Source organism: Phascolarctos cinereus, unplaced genomic scaffold (genome assembly GCF_003287225.1).
Source record: "Phascolarctos cinereus isolate Bilbo 61053 unplaced genomic scaffold, phaCin_HiC Scaffold_726;HRSCAF=1367, whole genome shotgun sequence".
NCBI lineage: Eukaryota > Metazoa > Chordata > Mammalia > Diprotodontia > Phascolarctidae > Phascolarctos > Phascolarctos cinereus.
In genome coordinates, this window is record NW_027556098.1 from 240,935,194 (window position 1) to 240,958,497 (window position 23,304).

Here is a 23,304-nt window from a genome sequence, read left to right on the forward strand (position 1 = left end):
GGCTTAGCCAAAAAACTGCTCAGAATTACTGGAGGTCTTGAAGCTTATGCATTATCAGGGCTGTCCCTGAACTCTCATACACATTATGAATTAGCAGCCCATTTGCCTTCTTGTATGAACAGGAGAGGGTATAAGGTAGCATGCTATTTATATGTTCTGTTTTCCTTTACATTTCATGAAATGGAGAGAATCAGTATAGAAACTGATCACTTTTTCCATGTGGCTCTCATCACAGATTAGTAGACCAAAAGAATTACAAGAGAGAAATTAGTACATTTTCCATCATTTAATATCATCTACTATCATTTACAGACAGTACATATTTTGATATAGTTCTCATTGTTGTCTTTTAGCAAAACAGAAGCAAAAAGTGGTAAGTTGTGTTTCTTTTTTATTAAATTTGTTGTTAAGGCCTGCTTGCCTACTATGTCCATTTTTATTGATCTGATCAGTTGTTAAATGAGGGGTGTTTCCCTCCTCAACAGGAAGCTGTGATGATAATTTAGTGTTGGAACTGGAAAGTGGAAACTTGTGCTACAGTTGAAAAGTTGTTACTCATTTATTTGTCTGGTCACTAATTAAAAAATCATCTCTTTTCAGACGGAGCACATCCCTCCTTATGATGTTGTGCCATCCATGAGGCCGGTTGTATTAGTGGGGCCATCACTGAAAGGTTATGAGGTATAAGTGCCAGTCTGTTGTTTTACCATTCCTCTTCTAGAACATAGAGCACAATCATTTGGGTCTAGGACTTCTGGATATTCAATCCTGTCATCAAACTTTCATTGATTACCATTAACACTCCATTATGTGAGGGCAAATGATCAAATTTGTGTTTTATTAAGGTCCTTTTGCTTCTCTTTCCTGTCTTGCTTGTTTCTTCATTTAACCCTTCAGAAAGACCTCCCAGGGAAAATGAAAGGAGATATACTTGAAGGAAGCTGTTTTGCTAGTCTTTTTGACACCTGTGGTCAAGGATTAAATTGGGAATGGAAAGGATGCATTAATTTACTATTGATGTCATTTACCTGTAAGTGCTTCCTCTCCTGTCACCATAAAGAGCTGAAAATCCATGCATAAGGGAATATATCAACAATCAGCCCGCAGCCCTGAATCATCCTGTAGGAGATACCACCAAAGCACCTTTTGTTAGGTCTTTTGGATTTATTTAGATACTACCTGGGATTATATTTCTCTATTAAAAAATAAGAATATTATACAAATATACTAGCATAATTTTAAAGCAAATTGATCAAATAACATTAGGTTACAAGAGATAAATAAGGACTTTTACTTCATCAGATTTTAGAAAATTGAGTCATTTTGATCCCTCCATTTAGGGGAGGGAGATTGCAAGAGAAATAGTACTCCAAAATGGAAATCTCAAAGTATATAACCCTAAGCACATAGTGCTTACTGGCTTTTTGAAGACAGAAATAAACATCACCATTCTTTTCTCCTATTGCTATTGGGAGGGCTGGGAATTGCTGATGGGGTAGTGCACTGTGGCCTCATGGCTGCCAATGTTTCACTGAATATACACCGCCTTGAAAAAGTCCTGAACTCTTTGTAGGTTTTGAATTTCCCCTAACTATACCCTGCCAAAGAGAAGAATGGCTAGGGTGTTCTGGGCCAGGGCTAGTACCTGTATATAAAAGACACTTCCATGGCTTACCCAATGGCTATGCTCTGGTCCCTGGTAAGGAGTTCTGTTGCAGGTGGCTGCCTTGAGGGTCAGGGATTCTAGAATGATTCATGCCTTCATCTAAATGAGAACCTAGACAAAGGAGAGGCTCTAGGAAAGGAATAAGGGGAAAATTTTCTTTTCTTTGAGCTCAGTAAACATTGCTAGTTTACTCCTATGTGGATGGAAAGAGCCAAGTGGGGAAAAAGGAATAAATGAATATAGTTACACATAAAATGGCTTCCATAGGAGCTTAGCTCTTATTGATTACTAGCCGTGAAAAAGTCTTGGGTTACTGGTAGTGAGTGTCCTTACCTTCTTCTGCCTCTTCTCTCACTTTTGCCTTCTTTCTCTCTCTCTCTGTTCTGTCTTTGTTCTATCTTTCTTACCCCCACAAAGGTGACAGACATGATGCAGAAAGCCCTCTTTGACTTCTTGAAGCACAGGTTTGATGGGAGGTGAGACATAAAGATTTTTTTCTTTTCATTAAACATGTGTGACAGTATGGTTTCTGTTCCTGTATAGTTTCCTTCTAGTACAGAAATGTTATTGTGGTAAGTTCATTTGGTTATCAGAAATAAATAAAAAAATAAAGTAGTTCTGAAGAGTCTGAAACAAGCTTTTCATAGCCAAGAATAAAACAATCCTATGGATATACATGAATGTAATTACTTTTTAAAATGTTTAAATGTTAACGTTTTAAAATTTTTGAAGTTTTTTCTCTTCCTGTCTGTGATATTCTATATGTAGGAAGCATATATGTATATATACAAATATATATGTACATATATACATACATATCCAAATGAGTCTTGTCACCTACAAAACAGTCACCTTAGTAAACTATACACTTATTCCAATCATGCTACTGTAGCTTAAAGTTTTTTTTAACTTTTCCTTAAAAATTGCTTGACAGCACACAATTCTTTTGAATGTCATGGGCAACAAAATATTTTTGGCAAATATGGCTTTCTAAAATAGCTCAAATAATTTGGAGCACAATCTGATGAATATAGTAGATGATCAGACTGGATAGTAATTCATTTTTTAAACCCCCATACGTGGTATGACTATAAAGTAAAGAGTAGTTTTCTTCTATGGCTCGCAAACTGGTTGGTGGAAGGTAATTCCCAAAGAGAAGTTCCAGAAATGTTCTGAACAATGGCAGCATTTTTAAATAAGAACATAACTTCCCAAGGTGACTGCCTTTAAGAGGACCATACTCATTTGAGTGTTTAAATTCTGGTGTATTTTGTTTGTTCATTCTAACACTGTTTGCATTCTCTATGACATTTTTAGCAATATCAGTGAATTTTGAGCACTAAAATATTTGGTTACTTACTAACATGAGAAATAAAAAGACAGACTGTGATAAGGAGAAGGAATAACCGAGGACACTTCATTTTAGAAGGAAGTGACAGATTAGTTCATTTTCAGTTGATTCAAAATACAAAGCTTTTCTTGCACAATGGGATGCACTTCAAGTACAAAGAATCACACAACATTTGGAGAGTTATCAAGAATGGAAATAAATTTAAATGACAAATACAGAGAAGCCTGTGTGGACACTTGTAAGTTGTTAAATAGATTAAATATATTTTTTTAAATAGATCAAAATAAATATTGGCAAAGATGATACTTTAAGGAAATCACTATATGTGATATGATAACTCTTTGACTGCTAGTATGTAAATATTTATAAGGAGAAAATCATTCTGATTGTGCTTAGCACAGTGCCTGGCATCATGTAGTAGGTGCTTTTTTTAAATTTTTTTGGATCATGGCTTTCAAGTACACCTATAATTCTTAAATTATCTCTCCTGGATCTATTTTCCAGTCATTTGTTTACCCAGTGAAGCATTTTACGTTTTCTTCTATTTTTTCATTCTTTTGATTTTGTTTGAGTGATTCTTGCTGTTTCATAGAGTCATTAGCTTCCACTTGCCCAATTCTAATTTTTAACAAATTGTTTTCTTCAGTTAGCTTTTGTGCCTCCTTTTCCATTTTGCCAATTCTATTTTTTAAGGAGCTGTTTTCTTCAATGTGCTTCTTTCCCATATTGTCAATGGTATTTTTAAAGAAATTGTTCAATTTTTCTTCTACCTCTCTTATTTGACTTTTAAAATCCTTCTTGAGCTTTCCAAGAAAGCTTTTTTGGCTTGAGACCAATTCATATTTCCCTTTGAGATTTTGGATGTGTGTGTATTGGCAATGCTGTCCTCTTCTGAATTTGTGTTTTGATCTTCCCTGTTCCCATAATAAGAATCTATGGTCTATGTTTTTCTTTGTTGCTTTTTGCTCATGGTGTTTGCCTTTTTCCTGGCTTTTAAAGTTGATTTCTGCATCTGGGGCACAGGCAGCACTGTCCCATGCTTCTTGTGCTGGGGGGCTAGGGGTCTGGTTACTGGCTTTGTGTGCTGGGGCCTCAGGTGCTAGCAGCTGGAGGCTGTATGGGGTCCGGTAGTTTACCTCGTGCTGAGCTGGTGCTGGTGGTGGTGGCTGGTGTGTGTTGAGGCCAGGTGGGGTTTTTCTGTATTTCCGTGGGGTTACCTTGAAGCTTGTTGGGTGGGGGTGGGGGTGGGGGGGGTCTAACCACTGGAGGCTACCTCCTCTCCCGAGGCTGTGCTAGAGCATGGGTAGGTTCAGTGCATGTGGTGGTTCTCCACGCTGGCATCTACCAGTTCCCCTGGCTGTGCAAAGGCCAGAGGGGTGGGGTGTCCTCGTGTTGGCGTTTGCCTGCTCCACACCCTAGGGCTAGGGATCTGTGACTGGTTTGCTGAGGTGGGGCTTGCCACTGGCTTGCTGGGATGCTTCCTGTTCTGTACTGGTTCCCTTCAGCCACTGCAAGAGGAACCTTTCCCATCAATCCTCCTACTCTTATGAGCTAAAAGACTGCTGCACCCCATCTTTCTGCTGGCTCCACTGTTCCATGACTTTTTCTGGGGCAGTATTTCCTGGGTTTTTTGAGGTCAATAAGAGAGGGTGAGAATTACTCCACCATCTTGGCTCCTGGAAGTGTAGTAGGTGCTTAATAAGTGTTTATTTAATGAATAGTTGGTTTAAACATCCCACAAGTTTGGAGCACTACATGGAGGACTAGTGATTCTGGACAGCAGAATAAGAAATATCTGCCTCAAATGAAGCAAGATTAAAAAACTTATTTTTAGTTTGACAAATTAGAACTCTTTAATACTAATATTGGAAATTATACTCCATTGGGTACCAAGACATTAACATGAAGATAGTGCCATATATGGCACTCTTTTATTGGCTTCTCATACTTTTCATGACTATCTAAGGTGGGCATTTCCTCCAAGGTCCTCTCTTTGGTTCATTATTCTTTCTGCTCCTCCTTGGCTTCCTATTTTTCTTGGCCAACTCATTCATTCTCTTGGTTTTAGCTATGCACATGATTCCTGGTTAAATTTGTATTTCCAGTTGTATCTTTAACTGTATCTCAGCTAGGTGGCACAGTAAATAGAACACTGGTCCTGAAGCCAGAAAGCCCTGGGTTCAAGTTTAGCCTCAAATACTTATTAGCTATGTGACTTAATCTCTGATTGCCTCAGTATCTTCATCTGTAAAATGGGGATAATAATTGCACCTACTTTGCAGGGTTGTTGTGAGGATCAAATGTGATATTTTATGTAAAGTGCTTGGGATGCTATATAAATATTAGCTATTTATTATTATTATTCCTGACTTCTCCTTAATGTTAAAACTACATTTCTAAGTGCCCACAGAACATAAAGTATCTCACCAGCATATGAAAATGTTAAAAATCAGGCTCATTATTATTTTCCCTAAATTTACCCTTCTTTCTGACTTTACTATTTTTAATGTGGCAGATGCCCCCATTTGAAATCTTGGTGTAATCTTTGAATTCTGTCTTCTTCACTTCTCATGTTGACATTGCCAAGTCTTCTCAATTCTTTGTCCACAATACCTTTTACATCTGTCCCTCTCTATTCTCATTGCCATAATCCTAGTACAGACCCTCAATACTGGCCTGCTGAACTATTGTAATAGCCTTCTAATAAGTCTTCCACCTCCATTCTCTACTCCTAATTCATCCTTAATACTCTTTTCTATGTCATGGAACTCCTCTGCTCAAAAATTTTCAGTGATGCCCCAAAGCCCACAATGTTATGTTTGAACTCTTTTTGGCATTGGATTAGCATCAAAGGCCATAACCTGAAGGCATCCTTCCTTTACTGCATTTTCTCACATGATTCTGTTGCATATATCTATCCTGGCCACATTAGTCATTATCCTTCACAGACCTTCTCCCTTCTTGCTAAAAATTTTTAATGGTATCAAATGGTTAGAAACTAGAATCTGTGAGAAAAGACTAGAAGAGTTGGAATTCTGTAGCTAGGAGAAGTTAACCAGCTATTTTCCATCAACTCTAAAGATATATGAAAAAAAGAAAGATTACTTATTTTAGGAGATCCATTACTAATCAGGAAAAATTTTTTGATAGAATCCTTAAACATTAAAATGGTCTATTAAATGAGACTATAAAAGAAAGGAGAATTGAAATTTATTGTTGGTATATCAGAGAGGCTGATGACAGGCCAGCATAGTGAAGTGAAAGATAAAGTTAGAAAACATCAGAAAATATAGTAATCATAGAATGTGAAATTAATTATGAAAAATCCATTGAGGGAAACTCTGGCCATAGATTGTGGGTGGCAGAGATGGCTAACAGAGGAGACCAGAGAGAGGACTCACTTTAAAAATAGTTTTGACTTGTAAGACCCAAGCAAGGGTGCAATCTTGATAGTCACTTCATTAGTAGGGAATGTGTGAAGGCCTTGATAATGAAGAGTTGGTTGTTGGTTATGGCTTTCATTCTCTTCACCATTTTATACTCCATTGGGTATATCATTTTATGTTGGGCTAAGATAGCCTGCTGAGTTACATGTTACCAGTTAATAAAAAGAAAGAAAACAGACACATTTTAATAAGGATTATACAAAAAGACAATGTTGCTGAAGGTTTCAATAGCATGATGTAGCAAAAAAAAAAATGTGTTGCTGAAGAAAGACTAAATGATTCATTGACTAGAAATGTAGCTAGTCTGAACAAAGTAATGATGAAAAAGTTCTATCATTCATTCCTTCTCCAAGATCAAAGAAGCTACTGGTCACCAAGGGGTTCTCTTACTCAGTATGAATGCTTCATATCTTTGTTAGAAAATAACTGAACAAATCTGATTGAAGTAGGATGGCTTTGGATTGTCCCTAAATCCTAAACTTGTCTTTTGTTGCTGCCTTAGAAATGTTCAGAGTAAATTAGTACATAAAGTTTGCACATAGTGCTGTTACTGTAGCTGTTGGTGAAGTGATACTATCTAAAAATTTGAGGGAATGTCACAGAATAGTTTTAGGAAAAAAAGAAAGTGTTACTAAAGAGGAAGGGTGGAAGAAAGGATAGAATTTGGTCTTGGGGTCAGGAAGTCTCATTCTTACTAGCTGTGTGAACCTGGATAAAGTGTTTAAAGTCGTGCGCCCCAAATCATAGAAGAGTTGTGATCTGCTTGGTGGAGGGAGTTCCCACGCTGGGCAGATAGGATTATATAAGATAGACAATAATGGAGAGCTGTATTTTTACTTTAGTACACATCTTTGTTATTCAACTAAAGGGTCCCCTCCATTCTGTCTTGCTTTCTCTTTTTATCTAAGGTCCAGCACCTATTAAATAAAACTTTTCTGTCTGGTGTTTACTATTCTGTGCCTGGGCTCTATATATAGTGTTGTCAAGTGCTTGCTGAGTATTGTGGTTGTAAATCCCTTACAGCCTAGCCGACTTTTGACTCAATTATTCTGTTCTATGTTCCTGTTAATAGGATATCCATAACAAGAGTGACAGCTGACATTTCTCTTGCTAAGAGGTCTGTCCTAAATAATCCCAGCAAGAGGGCAATAATCGAGCGGTCAAACACACGATCCAGCTTAGGTAAGATGTTCAAATGTTCTGTTTTTACCCAAGCTGAGTTTTTAGATCAGAATGGCACATGCTGCTTTTATGAATGTCTTTCCTGACTCACCTGTTATTCGAATCATTGAACTATGCATAATGCCAGCACCTGAAAGGAAAGAAACACCTGCAGGATATAGAGCCAGTCAATTAGTTAATTAGTAGTCTAGTAGGAAGGGCCCTTGAGTTAGTTCAAATCTTAGAACAGTCTAAGAGGAACCACAGGAAGTCTCTCATCTCTTAGCCTTGCTGTGTCCCATTTCCCCCAACCTTTCAATGAAACTAATGATACCTATTCAATACCTAACTTACAGAGCAGATGGGAAATAAAATGAGTTGTAAAGTTCTGTTATATCCTTGGAAGAAAGACCAGATCATAAAGTATTCTTGATATCACTACTACTGCCAAATATGTATGTGTGTTTTGGTTCAAAACTATCTTTTGTTCGAAGTGGAAACTCCCTCCATTGATACAGATTGTCAGCTGATTAGTCATTTATAGTCTTAGAGAGTCATTTGAGTCACAGAGAGCTTAAGTGACTTGCCCAGGGTCACAAAACCATCATTTTTAAAAGCTTGGTATAGTAGATAGAGGGCTGGCCTAGGAGTCCTACAAAATGGGTTAAAATCCTACACTAGATGCTTTCAACCTATGTGGCCTTGGACAAGTGATTTAATTTTCTTGGGCCTCAGTTTCTTCATTTGAAAAATGAAGGAGCTCAACTAGACATCCTCTGAGGTCCCTTCAAGGTTTTTATTTATGACCTTATGCCTCCAAGCACAGCCATCCAACCCTTACACCATGGTGCCTCTCTATCAATTGTATGAGAACACTGAATGTTAATAAGAAAAACTTATTACTAGTATTCAAGGAATTTAAACATGTTTCCACATGTCATCAGTGTGATGATATCTGGGAAATCCATTTTTTTTAAATATAAGGTTTTAGTGATTAGGATCTTCATCCAGTATAACTGGCGTTGCCAAAGTCTGTGCCCTACTGTTCCTTTCTCTGATGAACAAGGTGAAACCCAGACCATAAACCAGTCCTGAGGGAACACATGAGTACTCTCTGAAATTATTGCTTAAAATTTGGTCTTCTCTGGCTCCAGCACTGAAGAAGCAAGGGGGACTCAATCTCAATTCTACAGACCATTCTCAGGAACTAAATGTGGTTTTAATCTTCATTGGTTTTGAGAGTTATATTCTTACAACCATCTGAACACTTCAGTAGTGAACAGCTAGTTGTCAGCATAGAAATATTTGAGGTCTTATTAATATATATGAAAGTGATAGTATGTTATGACATCACTTTCATTTTTGAGGTGAGATTTAACAGACAAATACATATCCTTATCTGAGACCATAACTGGGCTAAGTATCTGGTCACTTTGACTGGAAGGTGATGCTATAATTAAACTTTCCTTAGGACCTCTCAGCAGCTCTTATAACCAGGAGGCCCATGAAATGACTTTGATACTTTTATTTTAAGAATTTAGAAATTTAATTACGTATGCATCTGTATAATTCTCCTTCATACCTATAAAATGTAGATTTCTAAATGTGATTCTTGACTGGAACTGCTTCCTCCTCCTCCCCCTAGCCTCTTCTCTTACCATGTTCTCAACCTATGTATGCTTGTGTCATAATGAAACATTGACTAACTTAGTTATACATGGCCTTAGGAGATATTTGCCCCCTCTCATTGTCAACTAAGATGTAATGTTAGATAAACAGTCTGTGGATATCGGGACGGATAAGCAACAGAGTATACCTACTCTGGTACACACCACATCATTAATCTCTAAAGCTAATAGCTGAGGTGGCACAGTGGATGGTGCTGGTTTTGGAGTCAAGAAGTTTTTGTTGTTCAGTTGTGCCTGACTCTTTATGACCCCAGTTGGGATTTTCTTGGTAAAGATACTGGAGTGATTTGCCATTTCCTTCTACAGCTCATTTTACAGATGAGGAAACTGAGGCAAATAAGTTTAAGTGACTTGCCCAGGGTCACGCAGCTAGTGTCTGACGCCAAATTCAAGCTCTGATCTTCCTAAATCCAGACCTAGTGCTCTATCTGCTGTGCTACCTAACTGTCTTGTAGTCAGGAAGACCTGAGTTAAAATTTGCTTCAGATGCTTGCGAGCTGTGTGACCCTAGGTAAGCACTTAACCTCTCTCAGATTCAATTTCCTTGTCTGTAAACTGGGGATAATAATATCACCTACGTCATAGGGTTGTTTTGATGAGCAAATGAGATACCATATGAAAAGTGCTTTGCAAACCTTAGGGTGCTATATAAAGGCTAGCTATTATTGCTTTCATGCATTGAGTAAATAAGATTCCTGCATCACTGGATTGTTTACACAGAAGTGCCTCTGTGGAAGCCACTGCACTTAGCAAATATAAAGTTTGTGGCAACAGATTCAGCTTATGGTATTGCCTTTTGGTTGCTTCACATAAAGCTGTGTCAGGATTTACACCTTAAAATAAATATTTGAGGTACAAAATTAGATTTATTCTAACATAGTCTAACCACATGTCATACCTGCATAAGCCAGTGGGAGTATCATGCAAACAGCAAGTGGGAGACAAGGCCACATACCCTGAAGCTAACATGTAGAAAAAGGAATAGTTTTACTTCCTAATTTATCTTTTTTAAGAGTGGTCTCTTACTCTGTGGCATATCCATGAGTACTTATGAGAGCTCACATTTAAAATATGATAAAGAGACTATTATCAGATTTTTCTTTCTGGAGATGACCTAAGCTTATCATCTACCCTGGCAATTTGAAAAAGTAATTTTAAAAAAATTTAGATCTAAACCCCATTTAAGGGAAGTATTGTGAAAGACTTTGTGGTATAGTGGTGAAAATGCTGGACTCAGAGTCAGAAAGGTGTGGGTGACAGTTACACTTCAGACACTTATTAGCTATGTGACCCAGGGATCAATCACTTCATCTCTCTGAGCCCTCTCTGTAAAACGGGGGCAGTTGGACTCATCACCTTCTGAGGTCTAAATCTAGGACCCCATTCATATCAACATCACATTTTTTCCTCATAAGAACTTAAAATTGATATTGACTATGTATATGCATTACATAAGCAGATCTAGTTCTAAATTTGCCAGATAGTATTTCACCCCTGAAATAATATTGTCAGCTGGGCATGGTGGTGCATGACAGTACTTTCTGCTGCTAGGGAGACTGAGGCTGGTGATCTCGTGAGCTCTGAAGTTCTGAGCTAAAGTGGGTTAAAACTGATTGGGTGTCTACGCTGAGTCCAGCACCAATATGGTGAGCTCCCAGGAGCATGGGATCATCAAGCTAGTCAAGGACAGGAGCCACCAAGGCTGCCACAATGCTCTCACTAGTGGGATTGGGTCTAGGTGTGACAACTGCACTTCCAACATTAGGCATAATAACGGGGGAGCAGGAAAAAATATTTTGGTTTCACATCAACTTATTCGTGTATGCTAGATATTTTCTACAAGATACTATCAGCTTAGTACTTCTATACTGGGGATTTGGGAGGGGGTGAGGAGCAGAGCTATTAGGCCACACTTAGAGGTAAACATTCTGAAAAATTAATATTAATATAGACATGGCCCATGAGTTTATTTATTCATTTAATGCCTTTAAAGTGTAACACATTGTGATAGGTATTATGGGAAATGAAAAGATCATAATAATAATAGCTAGCATTTATATAGTACTTTGTTTTACAAAACTGCTTTACAAATATCATCTCTTTTGATCCTTCCAACAACCCTGAGGTAGGTGTTATTATTATCCTCATTTGACAGATGAGGAAACTAAGGCCAATAGAGACTATGTGACTTGCCCAGGGTCACACAGATAGTGTGAAGCAGGTTTCAACTTCAAATCTTCTTGAGTCCAGGTCTAGCACTCTTTTTTACTGTATCATCTAGATTAATAAGACAGGGTCTGACTTGTCAAAGAACTTATTCCTTAGAAAGGGCAATATGAAATGTACACAGATACAAAGTAGAATGGGGTAAGTGCACGATGGAAATAGAAGATGCTCTGCCAAATTTCTGTATTTTACATAAAGCCATTTTGTTCATTTATAAACAATGTTCTACTGTTTTTGAGAAATATCAATCAATTAATCAAACATTTATTAAACACCTACTGTATACTAGGCACTGTGCTAAGTGCTAAGCATACAAAAAGGAGCAAAAGACAGTCCCTGCCCTCAAGGAGTTTACAATCTAAACATCTGGATTGTTTAGTAATTCCCACATTTTAGATCTGGTTAATTTGAAAAATAACCAGGTTTTTCACTTGGCTAGATTTTAAATCATAGATTTAGAGCTAGAAGTGATCTTAGAGACCATTTAGTTCAGTCCCCTCATTTTACAGATTTGAGAAACTGAGGCTTATTCTTCGGTTGATAAATGGTCAAAGCATATGAACAGGCAGCTTTCAAATGAAGAAATCAAATCTATCTATAGGCATATGAAGAAGTGCTCTAAATTACTTTTGATTAGAGAAATCCAAATTAAGACAACTCTGAGATGCCACCACACACCCATCAGATTGGCTAAATGAAAAAAAAAAGGAAAATAATAAATGTTGGAGAGGATGTGGGAAAATTGAGACACTGATGCACTGTTGGTGGAGTTGTGAACTGATCTAGCCATTCTGGAGAGCAATTTGGAATTATGCCCAAAGAGCAACCAAATTGTGTATACCCTTTGAACCAGTAATACCACTACGAGGCTTGTATCCTAAAGAGATCATAAAAAAGAAAAGGACCTACATGTGCAAATACATACACACATACACACACACACACACACACACACACACATGTCTCAATCAGCCCTTTTCTTGGTGGCAAAATATTAGAAATTGAGAGCATGCCTATCAATTGGAGAATGGCTGAACAAGCTGTATATAGTATGTGAATGTAATAGAATACTATTGTGCAATAAGAAATTATGAATAGGCAGATTTCACAAAATCCTGGAAAGACATGTATGAACTGATACAAAGCAAAATGAGCAGAACCAGGAAAATATTGTACATAGTATCAGCAACATCTTGTGATGATCAACATTGATGACTCAACTCTTCTCAGCAACACAGTGATCCAAGACAGGTATAAAGGACTCACGAAGGAAAATGCTATCCATATCCAGATAAAGAACTGATAGACTCTGATGCAGATTGAAGTATATTTTTTTCACTTACCTTATTATCTCGTGGTTTTTAAAAAAATGTTGATTTGTTTCTTCTTTTACAACTGTGACTAATATGGAAATTTTTTTTTATATAATAGCACATGTATGAACTATGTCAAACTACCTGCCATTTTCAGAAGAGGGGAGGGGAGGGAGGGAGAAAAATCTGGAACTCAAAATCTTGTAGAAATGAATGATAAAAATTTTCTTGACATATAACTAGGGGAAAAATAAAATACTATTAAACTTTTTAAAAAAGAAACTGAGGCTTGGGGAAGTGTGAAGATTTGAACCCTGATCTCTGACTTCCAAACCAATATTACCTCTGCTATACCATTTTACCTCCGTTTACATACTGTTTCCTCTCATGTGGTAGTAAGTCTGTTGAATGAGTTATAAAATAATAGGCAGATAGGAAAAGTGTAAAATGTCCTAGCATATATTGTTGCCCAGTTGGCTAGTTGAGAATGCTTCTTCTGAAAGTAAGAACTAATAAATGGGAATGGCTTTAACCTGTTGTTTCCGTTTCTCTTCTTAGCTGAAGTACAAAGTGAGATTGAAAGAATCTTTGAGTTGGCAAGATCCTTGCAACTGGTTGTCCTTGATGCAGATACTATCAACCACCCAGCACAACTTATAAAGACTTCCTTAGCACCAATTATTGTCCATGTTAAAGTTTCATCTCCAAAGGTAATTAGGTAATTTCTTTATCTAGGACAAAGCCTGGAGTCTGTAAACATATTTCTGAAATATTTTAATAACTGTATTTCAATACAATTGGATTCCTTTGCAATCTAATGGATGTTATTTTGTGCATTTAAAAACATTATTCTGAAAAGAGGTCTGTAGACTTCACCAGACTGCTGGGGGTGAGGGAGTAAAGTTTAAAAACTACTTAACTAGGAGAAAAGGAGTTTTCTTTAGAAATAACCTCTTCCCAGAATTTCTTATGGACAAAGAAGATCTATTATTTCCCAAGATATAGTTAGTGATTATATATTGAAAACCCAAAATGTGTAAATCTTAGGTACTTCAGGATATCAGTAAAACAATGGTATCTTAGATAAATAATCTACACCAAAATGTAATAGATGGATGAATAGACAGATGATAGATGGGTAGATAGATGGATGATGGATAAAATAGATAAAATGTATAGATCAAGATACACATATGCACATATGTACCCAGCAGTTACCAAAAAGAACTTGGAAAGAGTAGGTGGCTCCGAGACATTGCTGGCTCATTGTTCAGCTCTTCAAAAATCTTCCTGTGACCTACGTTTACTCTGCAAATGGTAGAATATCTAGTTAAATAAGTGAATCTGTGCCTCACAATTATATAAAATCAAAGAAAATACAGTGTTTGACTATCTGTTCTAGAAAGGATCCAGAACTTCAATTTTACATTTTAATAAAGTCTTTGAGGAACATAGTTGACCAGGATCTTAGTACATTGCCATATTTTGATGACAACTGAAATGTTAGCAGGAGCTAGGAGAATCTTAGAGTCAAAAATTTACATCTTTTGGATTGATATTTTTTCTCCTTTAAAAAAAAGATAGTACTGTAAAAAAATGAGACATTGTTTTGTGTTCTTGTGTGAAACTTAGAGGTGTAGATCATTAGACTTCTGGAAAGGGCTATTTGAGAGATAACTCTTCCATTAGGTATTATTATTGCCTGATGTATTCCAACATAACAGTTTAAATTGTACTGACCCAAGTCAGGAAATGACCAACAGTAAATGTTGTAAATCCTCTAATTACATTTGAGATTTTATTGTGCTCAGGTGAACCTAGCAAAACTGAGTTTTTAAAGCCATTGCCCTATACAGGCTCTGCCCAATTATGTGTACATGTTTAGATGTCCATCTCCGAGTGTAAACTATTATTTAGTTTAGGGGTCACATTGGCACACTTGTGATTTGAGCCTCTATTCAGAGATAGTGCCTTAAGTATCTTCAGCGTAAAAGGAAACAAAAATAAGAAGTTATGTCTTTAAAAACAAAGATAGTAAAATCTGCTCTGGTTATTAAAAGGAATGCTAAATCATATGTTATTTTAGCATTCTTCTTGAGTGAAAGAAAAATTTCACCTGATTTAAAAATGAAAAAATATGCCTATGTATAAATCCTGTATGGCACCTTTTTTTTTTGTTCCATCTCTTATTTGACTCCTCATTGGGTGAATCTCCATAGATAATGTTTGCAAATTTCTAAAAGCTTCTTCCTAATCTTTATTCTTCCCATGTTACTATATCTTGCACACAACAGACTTTTTGTATCAAATAGCATTCTGTCTCTTGTTTAACATCCTCAGCTCATGGCTCAGGAGACCTAGCATATATCTACACATTCTGTCTCTCTAATACCACCTCCAAAGCCTAGTGGTTTCATCCATATGGCAATGAGTACCAAGTTAAAAGCTAATAATTATATTCCCACACTTCTCAGTCTTCAAGCTACTAATGAGATATGAGTTTGAATAGATAGAAAAGAAAATTCTGATTCTAATGTATGTATCTACTTTTAAAACATTTTTCATATTCTTACCTATAGTTCATATTGCAGTCATAGAAGTATAGTTTTTCCACATGTGTACCATAAAAAATGCAAATATTTTAACTCAAGGAAAAAAATGTATTATTTTACTCAGCTGCCAAAGAATTGTAAAATTCTAATGAAACACACAGGAATCAGGGATAGCATTTACTATTTAAAAAAAGAAAAAAGAAAAAGGATTCCTTAGCCAAAGAGATCCAAGATTTTTCAATAGTGAACCATATGGTCTAAAATCCATATGTGTGAGGGCTACATGATTTGGGTCTCACCCCACACACACACACCTTACTAATTACTTCAAGCCTACGAACATGGTACCTAATGGCAACTGACTGACAAAAGTGATAATGATGGGCAGGTAGTTAGGCTGGACAGGCTTATGAATTTGTCTGTGACTCCTAATCAGATAAACAATTTTCTTTCTAAAAATTCAGGTAGGCTACATTTGACATAGGTTTCACATGTTAGACACCCAGGCTTTTGTCCTTTATCCAGTCCAGTTTCCCTTCCCAGCTAGCAAAAGTGGGATCCCATCCAAGATTTCTCAAAAAAAAAAATTGTGTGACTGACTACAAACAAATAAGCAGTACTATTGGAATGAATTGATCCATGTACACAGGATGCCAAATTTCCTACTACCACTTCATCAAGGTCCCAACTGGGACCTCTCTCTAGCTCCAAACACCACTTAATCCTTCTTAAGGGATGTCATCACCTTGCACACTTCATATTACCTGGGTTAAAATCTATTTGTCTTACTTAAATTTACAGCCATAACATAGAGTTCCACTGGAATGTTTCAATAATTATCAGAGATAAGAGAAACAAACACTAAGCCCTTTGGGATGATTGCCTGGTATAAAGATAACCATCAAAAATGTTGCACAAATGAAACAATCTAAAGTGCATATTGTGCAAGTGTGTGTTCGTTTCCCAGTTGCTCTTTCACCATTTCAAAGCACCCTCTAAAATGAAGGGATGTCAGCAGTGAATAGAAACTTCAGAACAGATTAAGAATTAGTTGCAATATAAACCAGAAGTCTCTCAAAGTAGAAAAGATTGTACCTCATTTCGCGTGTGTTATTTCATTTTCTGTCATATTTGGAATCAAAGCAACAAGACCTGATTCTGTTTTTATCTTTGACAAACTTCTCCATAATAACTCTAAGATTTATGTGTTTTTCTGCCAGGTTTTGCAACGGCTGATTAAGTCTAGAGGAAAGTCCCAAAGTAAACACTTAAATGTCCAGTTGGTGGCAGCTGATAAACTTGCACAATGCCCCCCAGTAAGTACAATTTTTTTCTTAATTATTCCTGACTGGTGCATTTCATGCTGTCCACATTTGGGATGTTTTTCTGTAGACTAAATTGGTTTTTAAAAATCTATTAGCCTGGTGGTAGCCATGATGGGCATGGACACAGGTTGGTCACTTATTGGTTGGTGTGTTTGTCTTCTCAGTGACATACAAGCATCTCTGTGGTGAATTAAATATGGCACGCACTAGGCTTGGAGTCATGTACTATCCCTTCTTGATTTCCCTACCTTGAGTACTTTTGTTAACTTTTAAGGAAATCACTTGATTCCAGAATGGAGATACTTGTAAGAAAAAGCAAAACCCAGCTGACTTTCTTTCAACTCTCCTGCCAAGAAATCTTGGCAGGCATTAAAGACTATAGAGGTAGGAAGCCAGAGTGCAGTAGAGCAGAGGGCAGCCCTATGGGTATCAGTGACATTGAATCAGAGCCTTGTGGGGCCAGAGCCACATGGTTACAAATTTGCCAGCAAAAATGACTGCTTTGGAAAGGACTGAGCAGATTAGGAAGACCTAGCTTGGCCACATGCCATGTATTCTCAGCCCTGGCAAACCAGTGCCCACCTACATGTTTGCCAGTTTCTTTGTACTTCAGTTCCTTCAAGCTGTAAAAGAGAATGATAAACCTTCTATATATATCCTTGGATGGCCATGCAGCTTTCACAGGAACACATACCTCATTGCCCTTGATAATCCTATGCAACACTCCCTTCTCTTCCTTTCCCCAATCTTTCCCATTGTCATCTAAACCCAAGCAGAGTTCAGAAAATGCCTGATTTAGATAAGTGGCATGAGAACCACTTTTTTCAATCAGCTTGTCATCGTGACTCTTTTGTACCAACTATTAGTCCCCAGACAAAGCTTATTATGTGGCAGATGCTGACCAGTTTCCCACTTGCCCCAGCTTTAATGGTATTTTCTCCCAACTCCTTCCCTCATGCTAGCAGAGTCCAACATACATATTGACTCTCCCTCAAAACTCTACCCACTCAGTTCCTCAGATTACTCATGTCCTTTGAGCTACTCCTCTGCCCCACCTTGGTTACACACAAAGATAGTCACATACAAATGCATCACCTCTTTGTTCAAGAATTCTGAAATCCCCTTATCCAACCACAATTTATTAACTTTTCACTTTCCTCTCAGCCTTCCCTTATAAAACCCAACTTCATTTACATTGTGACCTCCAATCCCTTAACCCTTCAGTTCTCTCCCAGACCATCTTCCTTACGCTAGCCACTTTCCCCTCTTCTCGCCTTGGTGAACCAATTCATCTCTACACCATCCTCCTCTCTTGAATCCCTAACCCCCTTATTATATTGCCGATTACAACCAGCCACTCCTCTGCCTTGGATCACTCTCACTTTCCTTGCCTTTGCTCCTACACTTGTGCTACTGAATGAAGATAGAAAAAATCATGCAACCTTTCCAACTGGGTCCACTACAAATTTATGTTGCACAGTCTTAACTGGGCCCTAACAGCTGCTAGGTATTTGTACTATACCTCCTTTATCAGCTTGCCGTCTCATTCTCCACAGTGGCTTTTCCAAATCTTTTCATCCTTCTGCAAACCTTCCATGGCTTCCCCTCCCCCATCCTGTCATCTGAGAACCTTGCCTCATATTTTACAGAAAAAATTGAGGCCATTTGCTATGAGCTCCCTCTCCTCCTCTCGGCTTTGTCTCCTGTCACTCAGTTGCCTTCTGCCAACTGTCTCTTTCTGAAATGGGTCTTGACTTCAAGATACTTTTAATCTTGTAGGGGTGCCAAGGCTTGCATATAAAATAGGTAATATTCAGAAAAGCCCTAAATGAAACTTAATCAAATCAAGTACCTGAAATTCTAGAATTTCTTATTAAAGGGATGATTAGTAAACATCTAGGAAAGGACGTAATAATTACAGAGACCCAACATGGCTTCATCAAGAACAGGTTATGGGGGCAGCTAGGTGGCACAGTGGATAGAACATTGGCCCTGGAGTCAGGATGGACCTGAGTTCAAATCTGGCCTCAGACACATAACACTTACTAGCTGTGTAACTCTGGTCAAGTCACTTAACCCCAAAAAAAGAACAGGTTATGCCAGTCTCATCACATTTCATTGTTGGACAGGGTTGCTAGACTGGTAGATCAGGGTCATATTGTAGATAAACCATACCTATACTTTGGCAGAACATTTGATAAAGCCTGTTGTGTTTTTCTTATGAGGGTGATGGATAGATTTAGGTTAAACAGTAGTACAATTAGACAGTTTAAGAGTTTGTTGAATGATTTCCTAACTTGGAAGGAGTGCTTCAGGCATCTGTGCTTCACCTTGTGCTATTATTTTTTAATCTTTTTTTTCCCCCAAGGAGTTGTGATTTCTTTGGTGTAAGGAATTTCTTTGTGATGAAACTCCTTCTACTAATGCAGATTATCAACTGATCTATGACTTAGAATCTTAAAGAATTGCTTCACTGTCGCTGACAAATTAAATGACTCGCCCAGGGTAAAACAGCCAGTACATGTCCAAAGCAGCACCAGAACCTACGTCTTTCTAACTTCTCAGGCTTTCCATCTACTGTGCCATGTCATCTCACCTGTGAATAGAGGCATAGATATCATGCCTATAAATTTGCAGATGACACAAAGTTCAAAAGCCTAGCTAATACACATCAGATTATGGTGTCAAAAATGGTCAAAAAATCTCAGATTTGTAAGAGTACTCAGAGCCATTTAATCCACACCATACTTGAGTGCGAATATTCCTTCAGCCTACCCAGCCAAGTGATCATCTTGATTCTGCTTGATATCAGGATACAAAATGAGACCAGGTCTTCTTAACCTTTTCATGTCATTGGACCCCTTTGGCAGTGCTGTGAAGCCTACAAACAAACCCTTTCTCAGAAACATGTTTTTAAATGCATAAAACAACATACATAGGATTTCAAGGGAAATTAACTACATTGCAATACAGTTATAAAAATTCTTTTAAAAAAAGTTTATGGATCCCAGGTTAAGAATTCTTGCTCAGAGATATTGGACTGAATCTAAGAAGATGATGTTAAGTGGAGATAGGCTGCATTGAGAAGTGTGGTGTGCAGAGCTGGGGAGGCAAGAGTTACTGCAATATACTCTAATCAAACTACTGGAAAATTTTGTTCAGTTCTCCTTCATGGAAGGAGAATTACAGTCTGGAGAGTAGGCCAACCTGCTCTCTAGCTTATCAACAGAACAAGTCAACCATGATTTAGAAGAAGCTTTAACTTGAAACTATATAAGGATGGATTGAAGGAACTGAAATGTGAGTTTGAGTTAGGAGCCATGATCACTGTCTTTAAGAAGTTGAAGGTCTTTCATGTAGAAGAGATATTCTACTGTTTTCTAGGCTCCTAGGAGCCGTAGCTGACAGGAGTATGTTTAGGCTTAACATATGGAAATAATTCCTATGAATTAGAATAGTCTAAAATTGGAATGGGCTACTTTAGGAGGTAAAAGGTTCCCCTTCATTGGACAACCAATATGGAATTTGTGGGGTGTATTGTAGAGAGGATTTTTGTTCAGATTACAAATTGGACTAGATGGACTTTGTGGTCCCTTCTATTTCCAATGTGGATTTTTTTTTATTGTTCATAATCTATTATTTTATGTCAGGAACTCCCAATTTGAAAATTCCCTCCACTGATGTAGGTTGGCAACTCTTCATTTACTTCTAGTGCTAGTGTATTGTCCCCCACCCAGCTCTCAAGTGGCTTACGTAGTACTGGGGGAAATAGAACATGTAATCAGCTAAGTATACACCATTATAATGTGGAGGGAAAGAGAACAACTAACAAATGAGACCAAGAAAGGCTTTTAGTTGGAGACGTTAAAAGAGCAGAACCTTCAAGGGAGGTAGGGGTTTTTCAAAACAAACAAACCAAAAGATGTAGACGTAGCGTGTGTCAGTCATGGAAGATAGCCTTTTGTGAAGACAGAGAGGTGGAAGACAGAATTGAGCTATGAGTAATAGTCATAGTTATAAAATATTTTCATCGTGAGGTTTTTATGATGGCTATAAACCAAAAGGTTTAGTCGACCCGATTTATTATGACTTATTTTTTTTTAGATTGTTAACTTTTATAATTTTCCAATATTTACCTTTTTTACTTGAAGTTTTGAGTTCTGAATGCTATCTCTCCGCCTGCCCCTGAGACAGTAAACAATTAGATATAGGTTATACATGTGCAGTTATGTAAAACATTTCCATATTAGTCATTTTGTATAAGAAGACTTGATTGAAAGAAAAAAAATGAAAGAAAGAAAGTGAAAATAGCATGCTTCAGTATGTATTCCATCAATGTCAGTTCTTTCTCTAGAGGCAGATAGTATGCTTCATCATCAGGCCTTTGAGATTGTCTTGGGTCATTGCATTGCTGAGAATAGCTAAGTCATTCACAGTTCTTCATCAAACAATATTGTTGTTACTATGTACAATGTTTTCCTGGTTCTGTTGACTTCACTGTTCATCAGTCCATGTAAGTCTTTCCAGGTTTTTCTGAAGTCATCCTGCTTGTCATTTTTTAAAGCACAATAATACTCTATTACAACCACATACCACAGTTTGTTCAGCCATTAACTGAGAGGATGGGTATCCTCTCAATTTCCAATTCTTAGCAACCACAAAAAGAGCTACTAAAATAGTTTTGTACAAATAGGTCTTTTTCCCTTTTTTCTGGATATCTTTGAGATGTAGACCTAGCAGTGGTATTTCTGGATCAGAGGGTATGCACAGTTTGGTTGCTCTTTGGGCACAGTTCCAAATTGCTCTCCAGAATGGTTGGATCAGTTCACAACTCTACCAACGAGGTGCGTTAATGTCTTTGTTTTCCCCACATCTTCTCTAACATATATCATTTTCCTTTTTCTGTCATATTAACCACTCTGATAAGTGTGAGATGGTAACTCAGAGTTGTTTTAATTTTCATTTCTCTGATCAGTAGTGATCTAGAGCATTTTTTCATGTGACTACAGATAGCTTCAATTTCTCTGTATGAAAACTGCCTGTTCATGTCCTTTGAAATTTATCAACTGGAGAATGACTTGTATTTTTACAAATTTACCTCAGTTCTCTATATATTTGAGAAATGAGGCCTTTATCAGAGATCATTATGACTGTTTTCAAAGTTTGCCACGTTAGGATCTCAAAATGCTGTTGCTGTTGTTCATAGAGCTAACCCTGGGAAATTTGTCAGTCATATCCATCCAGCTCAACCACAGATATATAGGAATAACATAAGGGTTTCAAATGATTCGTGGGTCAAAAATATATATTTATGGAAATTAGTTGTATAAGATATTTTATTTTTTTAAAATATTTAAAAATTGTTTTCAGTTTGAAATTCTCTCTCTCCTCCACCCTTTCCCTACCCATTTAGAAAGAAGTAATATGATACCCATTATAGATATGAAGTCATGCAAAACATTCCCGCATTAGTTATGTCATTGGAGAAAAAAGCAAGAGAAATAAATGAAGTAAAAGAATATATGTTAACCTACACTCAGAGTCTATCAGTTCTCTCCCTGGAGGGTAATCATTGTGCTGATAAGAGTAGGTTTATTATCATTACAATAATTCTATTATTGTGTAGTTCTGCTTCCTTCCCATTGCATCAGTTCATATAAGTCTTCCCAGGTTTTTTCTGGAACCAATCCTTTTTCTGAAACTATTTCCTTCTTACAGCACAATAGTATTCTATTACAATCACGTGCAACTAACTTGTTTAGCCATTCCCTAATTGATGGGTATCCCCTCAATTTCTAATTTTTTGCCACCACAAAAAAGAACTACCATAAATATTTTTGTATATATGGGTCATTTTCTATTTTTTTTATGTATTTGGGGTGAAACCTAGCAGTGGTATTAGTGAGTCAAAGGATATGCACAATTTTATAACCCTTTGGGCATAGGTCCAAATTATTCTCTAGAATCAGCCAGTCAATAAACATTCATTAAGTGCCTCCTATATGCCACTGTGTTAAGCACCAGGGATACAAAAAGAGGCAAAAGAGACAATCCCTGCCCTCCAGGAGCTTGCAGTCTAATGGTTGGACCAGTTCACAGCTCTACCAGCAGTGCATTAGTGTATCTCTTTCTCCACATCTCATCCAGCATTTGTTATTTTCCTTTTCTATCTTATAAGCCAATCTGATGAGTATGAGGTGATATCTCAGGGTTGTTTTAATTTGAATTTCTCTCATTATTAGTGATTTAGAGCATTTTTTTCATATGACTATTGATAGCTTTGATATCTCCTTCTGAAAACTGCCTGTTCATGTCCTTTAACAATTTATCAAATGAGGATGGCTCTTATTTTTTTTTTATAAATTTGACTTAGTTCCCTATTTGTTGAGAAATAAAACCTTTATCAGAGAAACTTGCTATAAAATTTTTTTTTGCCAGTTTCTTGCCTTCCCTCTTATTTTTGCTTGCATTGATTTTGTTTGTGCAAAAACTTTTTATGTCTCCTGATCCTCTGTTTCTTGTTTGGTCATAAATTCTTCCTTTTCCCACAGATTTGAATGGTATGTTTTCCCCCCT

At 37.2% G+C, this 23,304-nt stretch overlaps 1 protein-coding gene across 6 annotated transcripts in view; it reads left to right on the top strand.

The window, feature by feature from the left end:
* The window catches only part of CACNB4 (calcium voltage-gated channel auxiliary subunit beta 4), a 334,518-nt gene that overhangs the window by 281,785 nt on the left and 29,429 nt on the right, over positions 1–23,304 (top strand). For 4 of the 6 annotated variants that reach the window (XM_020970344.2, XM_020970346.2, XM_020970347.2 and 1 more), the window contains 6 exons: positions 354–373; positions 601–681; positions 2,084–2,142; positions 7,536–7,645; positions 13,410–13,561; positions 16,624–16,719. In XM_020970344.2, the coding sequence (XP_020826003.1) occupies positions 354–373; positions 601–681; positions 2,084–2,142; positions 7,536–7,645; positions 13,410–13,561; positions 16,624–16,719 (518 nt within the window). The remainder of the gene's footprint in view (positions 1–353; positions 374–600; positions 682–2,083; positions 2,143–7,535; positions 7,646–13,409; positions 13,562–16,623; positions 16,720–23,304) is intronic. The other 2 variants (XM_020970351.2, XM_020970350.2) reach the window with 1 other exon arrangement.